This window comes from Natrix helvetica (genome assembly GCF_964273705.1).
Source record: "Natrix helvetica genome assembly, chromosome: 3".
In the NCBI taxonomy this organism is placed as follows: Eukaryota; Metazoa; Chordata; class Lepidosauria; order Squamata; family Natricidae; genus Natrix; species Natrix helvetica.
The window spans coordinates 97171670-97194228 of NC_138549.1; the positions used below are offsets into that span (position 1 = coordinate 97171670).

At 39.1% G+C, this 22559-nt stretch overlaps 1 protein-coding gene across 2 annotated transcripts in view; it reads left to right on the forward strand.

Moving 5' to 3' along the window:
• Nucleotides 1-22559, forward strand: part of USP33 (ubiquitin specific peptidase 33) — a 52532-nt gene that overhangs the window by 25219 nt on the left and 4754 nt on the right. The window contains exons 9-19 of one of the 2 annotated variants that reach the window (XM_081947410.1): nucleotides 9552-9630; nucleotides 10492-10894; nucleotides 13764-13876; nucleotides 14276-14448; nucleotides 14549-14643; nucleotides 15025-15058; nucleotides 17349-17394; nucleotides 19308-19488; nucleotides 19644-19770; nucleotides 20478-20644; nucleotides 21203-21284. In XM_081947410.1, the coding sequence (XP_081803536.1) occupies nucleotides 9552-9630; nucleotides 10492-10894; nucleotides 13764-13876; nucleotides 14276-14448; nucleotides 14549-14643; nucleotides 15025-15058; nucleotides 17349-17394; nucleotides 19308-19488; nucleotides 19644-19770; nucleotides 20478-20644; nucleotides 21203-21284 (1500 nt within the window). The remainder of the gene's footprint in view (nucleotides 1-9551; nucleotides 9631-10491; nucleotides 10895-13763; nucleotides 13877-14275; nucleotides 14449-14548; nucleotides 14644-15024; nucleotides 15059-17348; nucleotides 17395-19307; nucleotides 19489-19643; nucleotides 19771-20477; nucleotides 20645-21202; nucleotides 21285-22559) is intronic. The other variant, XM_081947411.1, reaches the window with a different exon arrangement.

Here is a 22559-nt window from a genome sequence, read left to right on the forward strand (position 1 = left end):
CATTTTCAACCTTGGAAAAGAGAGAGAAAGACAGTGGGAGTCAACCAGCCCTGCCCGGTGAAGAGATACTTAACGGCATAGAAGCTGGTCTCATTAATGCTTTTGGCGCTCTCCCAAGGAAAGAACAAGACAATATATTATACAAATTAGAAAATTTAAAGAAATCTTTATTGGTCATAATGGACACAGCAAAGCCGCTTATAGATCTGGTTTCCCCAATAATTGAGCCTCTCACATCTCCCCCAGAGGACAAGGGATTACATGAATACAAGGTCATGGAAAATAAAAGCCAAGACCAAAGGGGGTATTAGAGATCCCAGTAGAGATGGAGATGTTTTCATCCCTGTGTGAATATCCTATGAGACCTTCAGCACCAAAGCAAGAAACAGAGTCGACCCATGTCAGAGCCATCATCTCAAAGAATGAAAGACGACCTAATAACGCCTTGTCCTACACCCAGAGAAGAGACATCGGAATGGCAAGCTCTGTTAGCTGGTGCTAAAACCTCTTACCCTGAACAAGTTCCTCAAGAGTCTACACATGACATAGACGGGTCCTCCGGAGGCTTCCCTGACACATTCGGAGCGCTCAAAACTACTCTCTGAGCAAACCGGAAGTGCCTTCCGGTTTGCTCGGAGGGTCGTTTTAAGCATTCCGAAGGCTTCAGGGACCGTCCGAAGGCTTCCCTGAAGCCTTCGGAGAGCTCAAAACGACCCTCCGAGCAAACCGGAAGTCACTTCCGGTTTACTCATAGGGTCGTTTTAAGCGCTCCAAAGGCTTTAGGGACTGTCCGGAGGCTTCCCTGACGCCTCCGGAGGGTGTCCCAGGGGGGCGGGGGAGGCTCTTTTCGCCCTCCCCAGGCTCCTATAAAGCCTCTGGAGCCTGGGGAGGGCGAAAAATGGCTTTTAAAAGGGTACCCTGACATGGCTCCGCGTGCCACCTGTGGCATACGTGCCATAGGTTCGCCATCACTGGCATAGAAGATTTTATTCTTGGCTGTTGAGCCAAATTCCCTAAAGGTGCAATAATTATAGGGGGCAAGTTAAACGCTAGAATGGGACCAAATAATCTAGCATTATTTAATCATTTTAAGATTCACTATGATGAAAATGTAACAGAAGAATCTTTGCATTCGAGACAATTTAAAAACCCTAAAGCTAATCGGGCAGGTTTGTGTGCAAGACAAATGACTGTACATTTGGATCTTTGTTTCCTTAACGGGTCCCCATGGGGTGACTTTCCAGCAGAATATACTTAACGGGGAGCAGGAAGAAAATCCACAGTTGATTACTGGATAATATCATATGACCTCCTGAAATTCTTACAGAAGATGGAGGTAGACTCGCGACTGGAAAGCAATCATAATACAATACTCCTTACTCTCACATTGCACCAGAAATTTCTAAGGGCAGGCACAGCCTACCTACCCAGGTTGGAGACTCAAAATACCCAGGTAAAAATTAAATGGAACGAGAAAAACACTAAGGAAGTTACCAAATGGATGTTAGCCCCTGAAACCATAGAGCTACGTACATCTCTACTAAGAAATAAGTGTGGAAGATCTTACCTAGAGGGGTTTGAATCCTTAATTTTAAATTTGAATTCGGTTCTCAGTAACAGATCACTAGCTCACTCTAAAAGGCCGGTTTCAAAGAACAAAAAATGGTTTGATAGAGATGCGTGCAACTAAAAAGGATATTTAATATGGAATACAAGAAAAGTAAAAGTGCCCCCTTTGAGGATCACACTTACTACTTAAAGCAGCTGAAAGCACAATATAAGGACCTTCTAAAAGAAAAGAAAAGTGCGGCTCTGAAGGAGTGTTGGCATAGACTAATTACAGCAGTCAGGACAAAAATACATCCCTTTTTTGGTACATCACCAGGGCATTGGGAAAACTTCCCCTACACCCAACAAATCAGGTTCCGATTCATGCCTGGGAAAAGTATTTTAGGGAGCTTTATACAGATCCTGACTATGTAATCAAGAAGAGCCAGGCTTGTTTGGACCAAACTCCTTACTGGCCCCCTGTTACATCAGAAGAGATATCCCGGTTGATCGGAGCCCTAAAGGCTAATAAGGCATCCGGGGCTGATAATGTCCTGCCAGAAATAATCAAAAAGAACTCCAGTTGGTGGGCTCCACTTTTAGCATCACTTTTTACATTTATAGATAAAGCAGGCCATATGCCTAGAGATAGGGGAGTAGCAATTATCATACCAATTTATAAAAAAGGTAATAGAAATGACCCAGGCAATTATAGACCCATTAGTCTTCTAAGCGTTATTAGTAAACTCTATGCCAAACACCTAAATGATAAACTTCAAGATTGGCTAATTTCAGGGGGGATAATCAAAGACGAACAAGCCGGTTTTAGAGAAGGAAGATCTACGGTGGATCATAACTTGGTACTCCACCATTTAGTACAAAAATACATATATTTAAAAAATCCTCTCTTTTTGTGGCCTTCCTTGATTTTAAGCAGGCCTTTGATTCAATATCCAGGGTCACCCTCTGGGAGAAATTAAAACCACTATCGATAAACGCCTCCTCTTCCTCATACAAAAATTGTATGCCAATTCCACCTTGAAAGTGAGATGCAATTCCTCAAGGGAATTTAACCTGCTCAGTAAGGGTACAAAATGGGCATTGGTTCCTACCTGATACGGCCTTTCTCGGGACAGTGGCGACATCATCCAGGCATTGGTATGACTCCGTCAGGATCCAATAGGACTGGGTCTACAAGTATTAAAGACACGCCCACGAGGCTACTCCCCAGAAATAGATGGAGTGACTTGTAGACCGCTGTGTAAGCAATCTGAAACGATATATATAATATCTCTCCCCAAGGAACACAGTACAAAGGAAAGGTACACATTAGGAAGGAAAGGTAGTAAGTCCCAGGAATAGGGTGGGGCTGGATGATGTCTCCACCATCCCGAGAAAGGGCATATCAGGTAGGAACCAACGCCCATTCTCCAAGTAGGTGGCGACATCATCCAGGCATGGGACATACCAAAGCCCATTAGTCCCATCGGGAGGGAAAGAAATAGATAAGAGACTTAAGTGGCCACTACTCGCTGCATCACGCGTCGTCCGAAAGAAGTATCAGCTGAGGCGTATCTATCAGCTTGTAGTGACGGATGAATGGAGTAATTGAGGTCCATGTAGCCGCTCGGCAAATGTCCTCCAGCAGAGCTTGAGTCGACCAGGCTGCAGATGTGGCCGCGCTGCGTGGAGTGCGCCGTGATATGAGGCAGAACAGGTAGAGAGAGAGCAGAATACGCCCTAGAAATAGCCGCCCTTACCCAACGACTGATGTCCAAAGAGGAGGCCTTGGATCCTTTCTTACCTCCAGGTTGGAACTTGACAAAAAGGGCCTCCGATCGCCTGAAAGAAGCAGTTCGCTTAATATCAGCGTACAGCGCGACGCACATCAAGGTAATGCCACTTATGTTCCAGTTCGTGTGATGGACGAGGGCAGAAATCTGGAAGCACCAATTCCTGGGTTCTATGGAATACAGAATTTACCTTAGGCAGAAAGGTCAGGTCAAGCTGAAGGACTACCCTGTCCGGGTGAAAGATGCATAAGTCCTGTCTAGTGGATAAGGCTGCCAACTCTGAGACGCGCCTCGCCAAGGTAATGGATACAAGAAAAACCACCTTTAATGTTAAGACATACAAGGACACAGAGTTCAAAGGCTCAAATGGAGACTCAAGGATTCCAGGACTTTGGAAACATCCCAAGTAGGGAATCTGTGAATTGTCGGTGGCTTGATATTTGTGACCCCTCTCAAGTAACGCCAGATCAGAGGTTCGTGAGAAAGAGCCTAAGTCGCAGTCAGAGAGAGGACTGAAGACAGGGCTGCGACCTGGTGACGAAGAGTATTTGGTGAAAGCCCCAGGTCTAGCCCCTGTTGCAGAAATTGGAGAATTTGGGGAACAGAAGCCTCGAGGGGAACAAAGCCTTTTGATTGGCACCAGAGAGAGAATTGAGTCCAAGTGGCGTCATAAATGTGGTTAGTGGAAGGGTGCCTGGAGGCTTGAATTGTTCTGATGACTTCCGCTGAGAGGTTCGCGGTCCTTAGAGCTTTCCGCTCAACCTCCAAGCGGTGAGGCGCAGCCATGGAAGATCTGGATGTTGGCACACCCCTTGTAGGAGTAGTGATGGGAATTGGGACAGTTGCCACGGGGGGGGGGGCACTGAGAGATTCATGAGGTCGGCATACCAGGGCCTGTGGGGCCACCGAGGAGCAATCAAGATTAGTTCTGCCCTTTCCACCAGCATCTTTTGGATCACCCTCTGGATGAGAGGGGTAGGAGGAAAGGCATACAGAAGGCCTGGAGGCCAGTCGTTCCTCAAAGCGTCCACCCCATCTGCCCGGGGAGACGCGAAGTGGGTGAAGTACCTTGGTAACTGAGTGTTGTCCTGGGAGGCAAAGAGGTCGAGGACCGGGGTTCCGAACCTGACCATCAGCTGCTGGAATACGCGGTGATGTAGGCTCCACTCTGCTGGATCTATGTGAATGCGACTGAGTTCGTCTGCCTGTGTGTTGTGGATCCCTGATATGTGTTCGGACCAGTGTGACAACAGGTGGGCTTCCGCCCAAGATATTAGTTGGAAAGACAGAGTCAGCAGACGCCGGGATTTTGTCCCCCCCCCCCCTTGCCGGTTTATGTGTGCTTTGGTGGTGGTATTGTCCGTAAGGATGAGCACATGCGCATTGGCCATGAGAGGTTCAAACCGGAGCAGGGCAAGAAATACAGCTTTCAGCTCCAACCAGTTGATACTGTTCCTCTGGTTGGAGCGTGACCAAAGCCCTTGGGCCGCCTGAGACAGGATATGAGCTCCCCAACCTTGCAGACCTGCGTCTGTCATTAGCGTGATGTATGGGGGTTCGCGAAATAGAGAGCCCAGTGTCACTGCAGGGGAGAACCACCAGTGTAGAGATCGCCTTACCTCCAGAGTCAGGGGAATTCTGTGAGAGGAACAACTGCAGTTTGCCTTTTGGTACGGGAGTAGAAACCATTGAAGCTGGCGACTGTGGAATCTGGCCCATGGCACGATGTGGAATGTGGACACCGTCTTGCCCAGGAGTTAAGATAGTTGGATGAGCGGAACCGCCTGCTGGTTGCGGATGGATGAGACCAGGTTGCAAATGCTCACCTGCCTCTGGCGACAAAAATACCTGTTCCAAAGAAGTGTCTATTACTGCCCCGAGATGCGTGAGACAGGTTGTGGGCTGCAGATGACTCTTCTTCGAGTTGACCAGAAAGCCATGGTCTGCTAGGACCTGGAGGGTGAGCTGGGCGTCCCGGAGAGCCTGATGTGATGACCTGGATAGTAACAAAATATATCAAGATAACAAAGAATTCTAACCAGCATAGATCTGAGATGGGCTGCTAGGGCAGCTAAAACTTTTGTAAAGATTCCTGGGGCCGAAGATAAGCCAAATGGAAGTGCTCAGTATTGGAAGTGCTTCCCATTATAAGAAAACCTTAGAAATTTCCTGTGATCTGGAAGAATGGGGATATGGAGCTATGCCTCTGTGAGATCAATAGAGGAGAGAAGGTCATTGGGCCGAATGCTCTCCAGAATGGACAACAGAGAATGCATTTTAAACCTCCTATAAACTATAAATAAATAGGGTCAGACTTGCGGTTTGCAGCAGGAAGCACCTTGCATTTGTCCTTGGACTCTACCAAGAGCGGCTCCAGAGGAGGACCAAATAGCAGACCAGGTGAGAAGGGTGCAGACGCCAAGCGGCACTCAGCCAAAGGAGACGTCTCGTTGCGATGGAAGAAGCCATAGACCTGGAAGAAAAATGTGCAGCATCCAGAGAAGCATCTGCTGCATACTCCATTGCCGCCTTTAGTTTATTCATGTCCTGGTGGGCACGGGAGTCTCCAGGAGGGATCCTGTCCTGCATCTGCTTCAGCCATCGAAGGGCAGCCCTATTGAAAAAGGAAGCAGAAGAGGCGGCCCTGACTGCCCAAGCGGCTGACTGATGACCCTTTACCAGTGACTGCTCAAATCGTTTGTTCTCAGGGCGTAGAGCGTCCTCTGGAGCATTGGTGGCCGCGTTGGGCGATGACAAGGACACCACTGGAAGATCAATGGAAGGAACCTCCAAAAGTTTAGAGAGCTCTGGGCTGACATTATACAACTGCTTGTCCAGAATAGAGGGAAGGGGCCCTGACCCCGGGGAACCCCACTGGTTTTGAATCACCTCTAGAAACAGTTTCGGGGAGGGAACAATGTCCTTTTCGATGGGAGGACGTGAAAAGAGGGGGTCTGTGATGTCCGATTTGTCTGCCTCCGTGGAGGAGGATGGTTTCGAAGCCGGAATACTAGAGACCTTTTTGGCTTTAAATAAGAGGGAATGGAACATGGCAGGCTTGAACAGTCCCAGCAAGGCAGAAGGTGCAGGAGTCAAGTCCTCATCCTCTGACAGGTCAGAATCACGAGTGGCCTGTTCCTCAGTGTCCACAGCAGAAGACGACCTTTGGGCCTGGTTAGAACGCCCCTTCTTGGACTTGCTAGAAGAGGCGCTATGAGGAGTGGCAGAAGCAGGGGCCCAATGTTGCAGGTCTGCAGCAATGCTCCGCTCAATGACAGCTGCTATGATGTCAGCCATATCATCGGGGTTGATGGTGACAGCCCTGGGCGCCGGGGAACCCACATCAATATCTGAAGTAATGCTGCCATCCCCCTCAGAATCTGATTCCCCCTGATAACAAATCCCATCCTCTGGGTTCAAAGGAGAAGCTGGAGGGGAAACATCCCCATCAGTATCTGTGGAGAGGTCCTCCATGGGATTGAAATTAGAAGGGATGGATGCTCTAGGAGCCGGCTTAGGAAGAGAGCAATGATTGGTCTTGGAAGTGGCCTTGTGAGGAGCAGGATCACAGGCCTTGTCAGTAGTTGCACTGGGATTAGAGGCCTCTAAATTCTCCTGAAGAGGGGCAGGCCTAGGGGCCTTAGCAGGTTTGGGCTCAGAATGCTTGGTATAGGCTCTCTTTTTGCTCCTGGTGTCCGCTGGAGCTGGAACGGAAGGGATCACTAGATTGGAAGAATCCTGCCACTGGGGAACTGAGGCCTCGTTAATCACCGTTACTCACGTACTCTTGAAGCATCAAGAAAAGGCTTTCCCGCCCAAACAAAATGGCAACCATTAGTTTGCGCACCCAAATAACTGCCGATCTGGTAGATAGGGCCCTGAGGAAGGGCTGAGGTGGTGAGCCAACCAAGCAGCTTGTCGCCTTGCAGTTAGCAGTCCGCCAAGCACTCCGTCGTCAACACTGAAATTGGAGCCAGAGGATCACGCGGCAAGAATAAGCGGCCACGTGCAAAGAGCTCTCCATGGCGAAACAAGTCTTCCAAGATGGCGCAGCTGCAGTGATTGTCCCTCTGGCCACGTGGCTGCAGCAATTAGCAATTTGAAGGCTGGAGCTCTTCGAGCGGTGTGGCAGCGGCGATCGGCCTTGAAGTAGCCTGAGGATGAACCTCGTAGGCTGGCCAAAAGGTTTTGAGCTGTTGAGGCAGCAAAGCCTGAGAAAAGCAAGCCTCGTAAAGGCTGTTGTGCCCAAATTGGCTGAGAAGGAGCCTGATTGTAATAATTTGAGGGGGAAAGCCAATTGAAGAATTTGAAAAGATAGGGAGACACAGCTAACCAAAGGATCGACTGAGTCTATTTCTGGGGAGTAGCCTCGTGGGCGTGTCTTTAATACTTGTAGACCCAGTCCTATTGGATCCTGACGGAGTCATACCCATGCCTGGATGATGTCTCCACCTACTTGGAGAAAGGGGTATGGCAGAGTTGCATCCTGTCCCCCTCCCTCTTTAACTTCTATATTAATCCCCTGATTGATCTCTTACAGAATCCTGATTTCCATCCTCCTAACCTAGCACAACACAAACTGCCAATTCTCTTATATGCTGAAGATGGCGCTGTCATTTCACAAATCCCTGTAGGACTGAAGAGAGCAATTAGGGCAACACATGGCTATTGCAGGCAAAACAAGCTGGTCCTTAACAATTGGTTTTTGCTGAAAGACAAAACCAATACTCCTAGAAAATAGAAGGACATAGTTTGGAACAGGTTAGAACATTTAGATACCTTGGGGTGGTTTTCCACTCGCAAGGGACATGGAAGGCACACCTGGATCACACATTGCAAGTAGCCAATAGGTCCTCAAATTCAATTAAACATTTCTTTTATACAGTTGGAGGTCAGTTAGTACCTGCTGCCTTAAAACTTTTTGAGGCCAAAACATTGGCACAAATTCTATATGAGGCACAAATAGGAATCCTTGCAAAGAAAGACTTGCTAGAAACCATACAAACCAAATTCCTGCGAGCCATCTTAGCTGCACCCAACGGAACTCCAAATGCCCAGTTAAGAATTGAGACAGGCATGCCTCAAATTCAGGTAAGAGCCTGGAAGATGATGATCATTCATTGGCTTAAAATGCATTTCTTTCCAGAGAGACTGTCCCCACTAGTGTTGACTGACAATTTCCCCTCCCCCGGGAAACAGGCAATTGATCACAAACTGGACTCTTATGGGCTCTCACTGTTATTCTTAATGTCCCTAGGCTTTGATCAAGCAAAGCAAGTAGTAATTAATAGAATGAAGGAGATGGAGTTCCAAGAAGAACTAAATAGGTTGTCTCTGCACAGTAGGGACAGAATCAAACAGGGTGTGTGGGAATCGGCAAGATATTTAAGTGACCTGTGCTTCCCAAAACAAAGAATAGCTTTCTTCAGAGCCAGATTTAACATTCTTCCTTCAGCACTCCTCCAGGGCAGGTATAAGAGAACACCTAGAGCAGAACGGGTTTGTATGTGGTAAAGGAGAAGTGGAAGATAATTCACATGTTCTATTACACTGCAAACTATACAGAGTTTGTAGGTCTGCACATATTCTCCCCTTATTAGAGAGATTGCCAGGGAGGGCAGGCAATTTTTATCTAGGCTTTCTCCTCCAGGACACTAACCCGGTTACCACATATGCAGTGGCAAAGTTCTGTGCTGCTGCAATGTCCATAAGAAAAAAATTGGCTACAGAAGTACAGTTGTCATCTTGTACCAATTATCTGGACATATCTCTAACAATCGTTGGACCATTGTATTTACTCCTATACTTAACAGCGTTGCACCCAGGTAAACCACAATCTGAGAACATGTATGTTATTTTCCACTTTTAATGTCAATACTTCTTAATTATATCTTAATGTCAGTACTTTTTAACATATTGTAAAAACTAATGTGTATTGCTGGTCTTTGACCATAATAAAGATTTACTTACTTAACTAACATCCAGTTCTGATTCACCAGTGGAACCATATCCATCCTTAGAGTAGATTTTTGTATATATTTATATGGAAATAAATCCTGTTAGATTATGTATAATTGTGATATATGAAGACAATAAAATTTAGAATTTCCTAGCTTTAATATTCCTGATTTGCTAAACTGAACATTGGTACATTGAAGTACTTCATTCAGTTTGAGAAAGTGTAAACAAAATGAAATGTTTTTGTTCCAGGCCTGGAGCTGTGGTCCCCACAAATTTGTTTCAAGGAATTAAAGCAGTTAATCCAACATTTCGAGGCTATTCGCAACAAGTAAGCCTTTTCTATTTTTAGGCCACTAAAAATTATTGTTGCTAAACAGTTGCAAGATTCAAAGAAATAAAAACACAAGTAATATATATATGCACAAAAAAGATACCGGGAGTAGTTATAACATAGTGATACAGAAATAATGGTTGTTTCTGGCAAACTGCTGGGCTTTTTTAGGTATTTCTCCTTTATTCAAGTAAGTTGATTAATTCAGGTTTTATACCTACACTCTGATGTAATACAAACACCTTACAAGAGAAAGTCTAATTCTTTTCTATGCAGAGAGTTCTAGGTAGAGATCTAGTTTTAAAAATAATTTAAATGACAGAAATTCATTTCAGTCTTCAAAATGCTGATTAATATAACATTTAAATTTAATTATAGTGATAGATCTAGTATAAAGGAAATAGATTTTGGGGGAAGTGGCTTTTCTTTTGTCTCATCTTCTGATGGCCAAGGGCCCTTTTGTATAAAATGGGCTCTGACATGGGGAATGAGAGCAAAAAAATCAGGCAGGAGAGAAAAAATCAGACATTGTTCTGTCTGATTCTTTCATGCAATAGCACAAGCTATCTAGAAGGGTGTCTGATGCCCAAAATAGGCATTCTAGGGAGATTCTATGAGCAAGAGGAACTACAGAAATAAATCCCATTCTGTCAGTTCTCTTCCCTCCATACTCCACTGGATCCAACGGTATACTTTTTACAGAACACATTATAAAATGGAAGTAACTAAAACCAGTACTGTTTGTTACACCTATATCCTGCTTCATATATATTTACTCTTAACTAATTAGTATTTTTAAAAATCTTATCACATTAGATATGTATTTAAAATTGTGTACTTACCTGTTTTAAATTTTAGGATGCCCAGGAATTTCTACGTTGTTTAATGGATTTGCTTCATGAAGAGTTAAAAGAAACTGTTATTACAATAGAGGATAGTAACACAACAAATATTGAGGAGAGAATGGAAGAAGAAAAATGCCAATCAGATGCAGATTTTCAGTCATGTGTTAACAATGATAAGATAGAAAATGATCCTTGGTCAAAATCTGTGGCAGATGACCCTGCAGAAAATGCAATGTTAATTGAGGAGGATGGAAATACATCTAAAGATTATAGAAAAGAGAAATCCTTGTGTACCAAAATGAATAGAACAAATTCTATGGACGACACAGAAAAAGATATAAACAGTTTCCGTGAAACAGCTGAACTTTTGAATAATCAGGAAACAGTGAAGGTACAAATACACAGCAGATATTCAGGTGATTGTATGAATATTATTTGAAAGTGATTAAAAGGCATACATGTATAACATTAGCTTGGATTACCTAGTAGTGTCATGCTGATAGAACTAATTCCTAATTTCCTTTGTCTTCTGTTATATGTACTCCTGAGGCTGGGGGGACAGTCTTAGGCAGAGGTTAGGGAGTGTCTAAAGGAACAATACAAATTTCTATTTCATGAACTTGCCTAAGATTTGCCTTCTCTGTTATGTGTTTTTCAAACTTATGCAGCATCATTTTTACTTTAAAACATGTTAACTACTAGTGTGCCATACTGTGACCTTGCTCAAGTGGTTCTGATAACGCTTAATTATTGTGTGACATGAAATGTTTTTGTATTTACTGACTTTAGAAAGATAGATATAGAGCAATCTGTAATGCCCAGTGGTCTCATCAAAATCAGAATAAAGTTCTACCATTTCTAAGTATAATATATGAATGGAAGACCTAAGCAAATGAAAGAAAAGAAATAGGACATCTATATTAACAATGAACAAAAGTCACAGTGGAATGGATGCAGGCATAGGAGACATATTCAAATTATTTACAGTCAGGTTACAGTGTATTTTAACAGGTCTGCTTTAAGTGTGACAAAATGTACTACTAATAATTATGTTCTATGCCTCCAGTGTGTAAAGCAATTCTTAGTCTCCGTAATAATCACTTAACACTTCACCTATTACCATGGCATTTGTTGTGAAAGCTTTCTCTAGGTTTGTCCTATTTCTCAAATATGTAATTTACCGTTAGAAAAAGAAAACAAAATCCTTCATTGCAGGACAGAGGTGAACAAGTATTAAGAAAAGGCTAGAATATAGTGTATAATACAGTATATGATCATAAATAGGAGATGTGGGCATTTGTTCATTGATTTGATAAATTTCAGCTTTCATTTGTGTAGATAGCTCATGCATATCAACAGATAAAGTTAACTTTCCCCCTTGTATGGTTAACTCTTAACTTATGCATGCAAACAAGCAAATGCATATGCACATACTTTTCATAGCAGAACCCATTTTTGTCTAATAAAAAATAGTGGGAATGAAAAGTTTACATCATTTCCATCTGTAGTCCTACCAGCTTCCCCAAACAATCCAAATCTGTTTTTATTTGGCCATTTTGTTACCAAAGTTTGTGATGGGAGTTTAGGCTATTTTCAGTGGGTTTGGAATAAGTTTTGAAGAGTGGGAAATGGAAAGTTTAAGATGTTTCAACTTGTATAATCTCCAGCTAGCATGAACATTCTGGGAATTGAACTCCACATACCTTAAATATGCCAAAATTAAGAGGCTTTGGTCTTAGTCTACAGCTAGTCAGGGAAATCACCCCTCATTCAAGGGAAGTAGTTCACTGTTGTATTAAGAGACTGTTTAATTGCTAGCCCTTTTTCCAATCCACATAAAAATAAGGCAGAAATGTAAGTGAAGGCAAGCATTCACAATTTTTATCTAGGGATTAAGCATTAGAATTGTAACTTCTGTTTATCTGTGGCTTGCCCTTTGGGAGTTGCATCATTTTTCTAGGTTTGTCAAAGCACTATTTAAATACAGTGCTATTTTCCAATGTCACAGTCTTTCATTTTGCAGGGTTTTCAAACTTCTAGTAAGACTCATTTTAAAAAATCTCTTCTGATTTATTGCATTGAATTGAGTTGAAATAATTTTGTAAATTTGTAAATTTATGTTCTGTTCCAAAGCTAACATTTAAGTGAGATTATCTGCTAGTATTCTAAGATGTAGTACACTCAAGTTAAACTCCTGGTGATTACATGGACAACTTCTATGTATATTTTTTGGTTACAACAAAAGAAATTTGTTTGGTATTGCTTTCTTTTGATTTTGTTTTAAATATCTCCAAATACTAGTGGGCCTTTCTTAGCTTTTTCAACATCAAGTAAGGTAGACTAGTGCCATGTAACGCTTACTTTTGCAGGATGTATACTAAAGTAGCCTTGCAAATATTTTGTGCTACTTTAGCTGCTAATCAATTGAGTAGTTGCTGTTTGTTTCTCCAAATCCAGCTGCCTTACACTGACATTACTTTTGAGATTCTGTCTCACTCTATCCCTCCATGTCCGGTCAAACTGGTGGCCCACAGGCCACATATGACACGCGTGGGCCACGCCCACAATAATACATCATGATACGGCCCACAGGTATGATAACCCTGCATTAGACTATACTTACAGCTTCTCAAAGGATTGCAAATGAGATCATATTTTGATACATGCATGAGGTGGAATGATATAATTATTGCTGTATAAAATTCAGATATTGGACTGGCTGGAATAATTCAGAATGCTGATGAAAATTGCTTGTAAACAGTCTATGATCCTATGATTATTACCGTTTGTGCAGAATTGTGATTGAGGCCAGTTTGCCCTGAATCTGAAGACATTTTTATTTATTTATTCACTGGATTTATGTATGCTACCCATCTCATCCAGAGGCAAATTTGGGCACTTACAAACATTAAAACTAAGACAGTTATAGTAATCATAATTATGCTAAAATCATTAAAAGAGGGGGGGGGGATGAAGCACAAAGAGGTATCACCTCTGGGGATATGAAGTTCCACAGGGCAGCGGCCATGGCAGAGAGATCTTTTCTCCTGGACCCTTCCCACTGGAATTCTCTGACTGATTGAGCCCACAATATGTTTTCTCTGCTGGCACGGGTGGGTGGATTGATCCTATTGGGGTGAGATGGTATAATTACATGGACATGAATTATAATGAATGAGTAAAACAATGTTAGCTGCCTGTCCTCCCAAAATTCATGTAGAAATTACTGTTAATTAACCCTGGATATTTCAAATAATACTTTGTAATATTTTTTTGCTCTTTTAGTTCCAACAGCGCCTTCCTCTAAAAAGAAGAAAAACAAAAAATACCGAAGTGTTATATCAGACATATTTGATGGTTCTATTTTAAGTTCTGTACAATGTCTCACATGTGATCGGGTATGTTTTACTGTGCTTATGCAAAAATTCTCATTTTTTGTGTGGATTTTTTTTAAAAAAAGTAATAGATATAAATAATTCTTGGATTATCCAAGCTAGATTTTCCAAACATGTCTGACTAGTCCTTTTCCTGTTCATAGTTCTTTAAATTTTTATACTCTGAACTATTTATATTTTTATATTTATTAATATTTTTATATTTATTCATACTTTACAGTGAACCTGTAACTTATGCATACTTTATAGTGAACCTAAATATATGTTACTTCCCATCAAGTGGTATAATTCCAGATAAGCAGTACTATGTTTTGTTTTATGAGAAGTTTAAAAGAAGCAAATACAATTATAGAATTTGATTAAGTACATTGACAAATAAGTGTTTATGCTTATTTTTCATAGGTTTCAGTTACACTGGAAACTTTCCAGGATTTGTCTTTACCTATTCCAGGTAAGGAAGATCTTGCTAAACTGCATTCTGCAAATCATCAGACTTCTATTGTCAAGGCAGGATCTTGTGGTGAAGCATATGCTCCTCAAGGTTGGATTGCGTTTTTTGTGGAATATTTCAAAAGGTTAGTTTTTTTTGTTTCTGTTACTTCAGTAATTCTTCTGCACTGATGTTTCTGCTATAACAGCAGAACAATTGCTATTTTTCTATCAATGATATTTCAGGTTTGTTGTCTCATGTGTCCCTAGCTGGTTTTGGGGTCCAACAGTAACCTTACAAGATTGTCTTGCTGCCTTTTTTGCTAGAGATGAATTGAAAGGTAAGAGATTTATATTTTATCACATATCAAATTCTAATTTAGCAACTCTGTGATTTATTGTATTGAATCAGGTTTCACATTTAACAGAACAGAAAGCATATTAGAGTTTTCTCCGCATTATTGTTGAAATTGAATTGAGAAATATTTTCAAGGACAAACATTCAGAAAACATAGTTGCAAAAGATTAACTTTTGAACCATAGTATGGATTTTTAATTAAGAACAATTTCCCAATTCACAAGGATAAGTGATTTATAAAATGCTAGGATCAATTTACTATATTGCAAAATCAAACATGTTTAGTGTGAGTTAAAGGGGTAAAAGATAATTTTCTATATTTTTAGAATAATGTTTGTTCTTCTTTTCTTTACAATGTCTGCAGGTGACAATATGTACAGTTGTGAAAAATGTAAAAAGTAAGTGACCTACATTTAAAGTCTTTATATATATGTATAATATCTATACTTTTCTATCCTTTTTCATTAATAAAGCTATTGAAACCAGGAATATGATGTAATGTATGAAATATACACATAGTTCAGTTGGCAAAATAGGCCTTTTGTATGAACCATTATGACTTAATATTTATTTAAAAATCATTTTAAGTATTGTCTTTTTAAGCTTTCTTGAAAAACTGCCCAAACACCGTTAAAACCTAATAAAAGATGCTTGGGATTAATTTGCCTTTAGCAAACAGGAATAGTTTCATTCCAAATACCAGAGCATAATCTGAGCTATGCATGTAACCATCTAGACAAAACATATGCATTATTTTTAGACTTGCCACTTGTTTGAACGTTAGCAGTTACTGTTTTATTTTATATTTTACCACTCGTATGCTACCTCAACTTGATATGACTCTTGACTACTAAAATTATTTTCTATTAAGCAAAAAATAAGAAGGAAAAGTATAAAAGGGCAGGATCAGCAGTAAATGCAAAATATGCAACAGTGAAGAATAAATAAACATTTTCTCAGCCAACCTCCACTAGGGAGCCAATCGCTGTATCCTTCCCCAGGACTTGTTGGAAGACCAAGGTTTTGACCACTTTACAAAAGCCCAATAGGGGGCAGCTATGCAAAACATAGAGAGAATGCTGTTCTGCAGGATAACCAGATACTGAGGTGTATTTCTTAGGCCCTCAAGAAGACACTGGTTTACAACTGGAATGTATCAACTTACTCAGATCTAACTGATCAAATGGAAACAAAAGGAGAAAGACTAAACTATGAAGAGCTATACACATAACCTACAACGTCAAGCCTACCAGAGCTATGTGAACGAAATAAGAAGTGCCCATAGTTGCATGGCTACATTCTAGACCAGTTGTAACTTCTGAGTGGTCTACAAAGATAGCCTCATGAGTGATTGTGAGGACCTCTTGATCAAGGTAGCGACACAATTGGCACACAAGAAAGCTTTATGCAAAGGTGCTCCTGACTTCAGCTGCCATCTGTTGAATGAATAAGAACTGCATACCAGTTCTGTCTGGACCACTGTAGAGCAGTATAGAAATAACTTTTTAAAAAATGGATACAAGAGCAGTTATTTAAAATCCAGGTAGCTTCTCAAAGAAGAAAGCAGTAAGAAAGAAAGTTAGGATTGCCTTGTCTGATTCTTTAAGGTGTAAGAGGAGAAGGTGAGAGAAACTGTCAGGTTATTATACCCTGTCACAATAGAGGTCCAGTAGTGCTTGAGGAGTCTGTTTCTTGGCCTGGCCAACCTCGAAACGATACCAAATGGCAAGTGAGATACTGCATACTTACTTGTTCTTAATAAATCAGCATTCAGTAAAATCTTAACAACTACACTAAAAAAACACTTTAGATTCCGGATTAACATTTTTAATTCAGAGTTACAGCCATATATTCTCCATTAGAACCAGTTTGGTCTGAGAGGCAGTTTGACCTGGTGCAGGGATGTCAAATTCGTGCTCCTCGGGACATATGCATCATGTGCTGCCCCTGCCCCTGCCTGATTTAGCGAAGGGGGGGGAGAAGTCCCAATACATCATGTGATGACGCAAGTTTGACACCCCTGATCTAGTGATTTAAGGACTAGGGTAAAAAGCAGGAGACTGAATTCAAGTTCCATTTGTGGCAATGAAAGCCAACTGGGTGACCTTGGGACAGTCACTCTCTCTCAGCCCAACCCATCTAACAGGGTTGTTGTGGACAAAACAGGACGAGGAATATGTTGGCTGCTTTGAGCTATTTGTAAAGGCAGGAAATAAATAAATAGTTGGAAAGAAAAGGCATTTCATTGTCATTATTATAATATAGATTATAGTTGGTTTCAAAGTCAACCAGATGTTTAGATTGGATTTGGTATTTTGTCCACTATCAAACCAAGGACCTGGGATAGGCCGATGTTATTTAATAATATTAAAGATATTGTTGCAGGATGTAAGCTGTTGCAATAGCTGCATTTTGCAATTGAGTGTCAAAGTGATAATCCTGATGTTTTGGAATTGCACCCAATTTTTTGTTGTTGTTATTATTATTGAGTTTAGTACTTTACCAAGATATATGTTGGATTTTTTATATATGTTACCATGTTTGATTTATATATTGTGTGAAAACTGGGAAAAATTGTAGGCTTCTAATTCCATTCCATTTAGCATTTCTAAAATAGTAACACTAGAATTTTTGTAACATTGTGGTCAATAATTTTTACAATGTTATTACATGTGAACTTTACTTCAGGTTAAGAAATGGAGTAAAATTCTGCAAAGTTCAACACTTCCCTGAGGTAATGTGCTTTGCTTTGCTTTGCTTTGCTGGATAAAAATGTCCTGTCCTCCCCACACCCTTTCATAATAAATCAGTGTGAACAGAAGAACAAATTACTTCATGTAATGATTTGTATTCAGTTCTATTTCTTCATTTCCAGGATGAATCTTTTAACAGTTTAACAGATAACAGTCAAGCAAATCAATTTCTTCTGTATGTTGTTATGGTCCCTAGCCTGAATTACATTTTCTATAGCTGCTTCAACCAAAAGTTGTTTTTTTTCAGCCACAATTTTAAGAGTTAGCAAGATTCATGAAAGAGTGGTAGTACAAGAATTCTAGCAAGCGTAGTATTTTCCATTGATAGCTCAGGTGATGCTATGGTTAAGATTTTCTAGGTCTTTTTCTCATAACCTTATGAGAAGGTTGATAATGGGGAAGGGTGCAGCTGATTTTTTACAAACGTCACCTGAAGCCCTATCAGTCTTGAGAACTGTTACATTCTACACAACAGTTTTAGATAGTTAGGACTAGTATATTTTAAGCTGTTCACTTACCATGTTTAAATTTAATGTAATTCATTTGGATATTGGAGCTTGACTTTCATTGAAAAGTGCTGCATTTGAGGTAACTGAGAATAATCCTGAAACTATCATCATATATTAAGCAGCCATAGAAATAGGTACATTTTTGTGTTTACCTGAAAGTATAAGAAGTTTCTTGCTTCTGATGTAATTATCAATGTACTTAAGAGACGCTCAATATTGAGAATTAAATTCTAGTCTAATTTGCTTCCTGGTCATTGCATTCATGTAATTTTCTTGGAAGTGTGGTTTTTCCATTGCCAGGTTGTCCCCATCCAAATACTAATTAGGGATGACCCTGCTTAGCTTCTAAGATCAGCAAAGGTCAGCTGAATATTTCCAGGCTCTGGAGAATTACCTAAATAAAATAATTCAGGATAAAATATTACCGATACCTTGGATTACAAATAATTATATTAGGATCATTTGGGATCAGTGTGATACTTTTTGGGTGGATTCCACAATTTGAAAGTTTTCTGGAAGATTAGAATTATTTTGGTTTTTTTAAAAACATGTATTTTCCTAAGGAAATATAGCAATATTGTTCTGTAAATGATATATTTGAAGTTCCCATATGCATACACATTAGCAACATGTCAGTGTAGTTTCTCTTTAGCAATGTTTGTGTAGAACAGTGCCAAGCATAATAATAGTTGTTGTTGCCATGTTGTTCACAACATTTTTCAGGTCACAACATGCATTAGTGATGGGTAACATGTCAGAGACCCCAACCAAATCAATATTCTTCAAAAGAAATACTAGTAAAGAATATCTGCCAAGGAGTTTGAGGCACAAATATAGATGATTTCTAGCTGTATCATATAATAGCTATGGTGTAATTGTGATGTCATAAAGTACTTTCAAATGGAGCAGTAAAAAGAACCCCATAACTAAATACAGTAAAACCTCTGGTCACAACCATAATTTGTTCCATAACTTTGGTCACAAACCGATTTGGTCATGATCTAAACCTAATTTTGGAAATTTGGTGCTGACAAAAAAAAAATGGTGTGGAAGGGGAAATTGGTCATGAAAAAAAAATGAATTGTTTGGTTGGAACTCAATTTGGTTGAGGTCAGAACCGTTCATGATCAGAGGTTCTACTCTGGGAGCAAAGGAGCAAAATTGGAGGTTGCAGGAAGGACTTAAGACATTCTCTGTTTCCCCCTTTCCCAAAGAAACCAGTGTGCTGTAGAATAAGGAGATTAAATAAAGATTTCTATGGTAATTTCATTTTCTGTGAGGAAATAAAAAAGTCATTAGCTGCTTAATAAGAAATCTGTTGCTTAAATATTAAAATAAAAGGTAAACATCCATTTTCAAATAATTCTGTTGATTGTTTTTCATAGATTTTATGTATTCATCTCAAAAGATTCAGACACGATCTTATGTTTTCCACAAAAATTGGAACTCATGTGTCCTTTCCTTTGGAAGGACTTGATCTTCAACCATTTCTTGCTAAAGACAGTCCTGCTCAAATAGCAGTTTATGACCTTTTGTCTGTCATTTGCCACCATGGAACTGCAATCAGTGAGTATATATAATCTGTTTTCGTAGGCTATATGTATGGTATGTTACATCATTATGCAGCTGATGTAAAAACGTTATTACATTAATCTGTACCAATCTACTTTTCCTGCAATTTTAAAACAAAAACAAAATCTTAATTTTGTTCTTTAATTTAGATGGGCATTATATAGCTTATTGTCGAAATAATTTAAATAATCGATGGTATGAGTTTGATGATCAAAGTGTCACAGAAGTAACAGAATCAACTATCCAAAATGCAGAAGCTTATGTTCTCTTCTACAGGTGAGAAAGCAAGTTTGAAGTTGCAAAACAATGGTGAGATGCAGAGGTTGTCACTGTCAGCTAAAGTATTGTTTGAGTTGAGTTTTGCTTAGTCAATGCTCTCACAGGAAGAAAAAGGAGACAATGCTGCCAATCTTCCTTCTGGTCTTACAACTTGTAAAATTCTACTCTGGCTAGTTGATGACAGACTTAAAGATAGAGGGAATCTACAAAAACATTCTCCTTCTTTCTTTTGCTTTTTTAAAAAAAAACTTATACAAGTCTATTAATCATAACAAACAGTTGAAAAAAAACAGGATAGTTATTCCCAATTGTTAGAGGCTTTATTAGCTTTAATTGTAACTCAATATGGCTTTTTTTAAAGTGCTTCTTTGCAGGAATTAATATGTTTTTTCTCTGGTTCTAAAGAGTAGTTCTGAGTTCAGTTTATCATGAACTCAAATATTTTGAAGATATCAAGATTTGAAGTAACCTTGCTTTTTAAAATTGAAAATTAGCACATAGTATGCCATATTGAGTTTAACTATCTTAAAGTTAATATTTTTAGTCATGTAGAGTAATAGAGATCTAAAAAAAGATTCTTAGTTTATTTCAACAAAAGTCTGGATGAGGTCCTTTCCCCCATCAACATGTAGAGATTACCTGTTAACACTACTCATTTCAAACAGCATACATTAACTAATGTTAATATTGCCTCTTTTCAAAAGAAAAAGTAACGAAGAAGCTAAAAAAAAGAGAGAGAGAGTGTCAAGCCTTAATGTTATGGAACCAAGCCTCCTTCAATTTTATATTTCACGTTTATGGCTGAATAAATTCAGAACTTTTGCTGAACCAGGACCTATTTCAAATAATGATTTTCTCTGCATACATGGAGGTGAGACTGCAATCATATAAAATTATTCTCCTATGAATATAACATTTCATCTTATTATTTGGAACAATAAATCCTAATGTTTCTGTAACTTGAGTTTTTGCCATCCTATGTATTTTTGTCCTTACATCTTTTAATTGGATTTTTTATTCAGTTAAATGAGAATTTCACTCTGTAGTCAGTTAATTTGTTTTTTGATTATCCAGATCACAGCCTGATTTTTTCTTACGTAGAATCCATTTCTTCAAATGTAAAGCTAACTGGTTCACTGGTTCATTACAAACACAAACTTTGGATAACTTATTATTTGAAAGTAAAAAAATATGTATGTCCTTAATTACTACTCATGACTTGTTGGGCTACAGTTTAGTTCTGTAGAAAGATCAAATTAGATTGTACCTATCTTTGGGGTAGAAACTCAGAAGCTTTAATATAAAAGTAGGAAGTTGTTTCTTTCATAAATGTTTCATGCTTTTACTGCTGCTGAAAAACTGCTTTACTTCAATGTTTCTAATCCTTTATCTAAATCATATTTAATTTTTTAAAACTTTATTTCTATAGGAGTTCCTCCACACAAAGCTTCTTTTATAGAAGATCTGGTTGTAATACTTCCTCAGAACATATGGGATAATTTGTACAGCAGGTAAACTTTTAATTGTGAAACAATTACATTTGATGCCTGATTTTATTATGCCAAGGAAATAATAACATTATCAAAGAGAAGTTAATTGGAAAATCTGCAAATAATGTAGTACAGAACATTTTACTGACTCCTGTGGTGGGCTAGCACTTTTCTAGGCCTCTTTAACCTAGCAAAACATCTATAAACAGAAGGCAGAAATACTGTTTTCATTTATTCTCTCGCATGCATGCCCCTCTACTACCCATCTGATAGTGTGTGAACTGGCATGAGACAAGGATGATTCAGGATTAGGAAAAGAGAAAACCAATTAATTTCACTTTGTTTCTAAATACAAATGCATCTACTGGCTCAAACAGCAATCTCTAAATAGAATTATGTGAGTAGGTATTATGGTTGCATTAGTACTGCTGTTTTCAATAGAACATTTCTGTCCCCAGTAAGATTTACTCCACTGTAGTTTAATTCAAGGTCTGATCTATCTTTGCATGGCTACGTTTTCTTTAAAATGCATCACTTAATTGCATTTGGAGAATTTCTTTTAAAAATCAGAAATAGCAGAAACTTTTAGTACATTAGAGGGAAAACTTGATGTCTTTGCCTTAATATAGTACTTCTCCATAATCAATTCTTTATAGACACTAATTCAAACATACATACTCTTGCAATATTTTAAAAGTACTATAGCGTCCTCTAAAATGGGTTATAATATAATATTTATGTGTAGATAAAGCAGGCATTACAAAGTAGGGACTTAATATGATACTTATTTTAAAGAATTAAATATTTTTTCTTGCTGACAGATTTCAAACAAATGTGGTTATAATTAAGCAGATACTGTCACGCACATTTTCCCAAGAATAAACCCTACTAAACAAATGCAATTCTGAGTTAAGTATGTTGAGGATTGGTCTAAATCCCATATATAAATGTCAATGTGCACAGAGGGAAAGGTGATAAACTGTTTTCTGAAGAGGATAAAAGTGGTATATTGTGAAAGTAACAATTCTAAATTGATTTTTTTTAATACTACAATATGATTGTCTTGGATTTTCTGAATTCTTTTAAAAAGTTTACAGATTTACCATAGCAGAAAAATAGTATGTCAGCAAAAATTTTACATTGCAATTATTTCATTTCAGTGAGTAGGACAAAAAATAACTATAAAATCATGTATTATGTTTCAAACATTTTTAGTCAAAATATGTATAACAAATCAAAGATTCTATTATATCAAGCAACAAAGAAGCAATACAATAAAATATATATTAGAAAGCA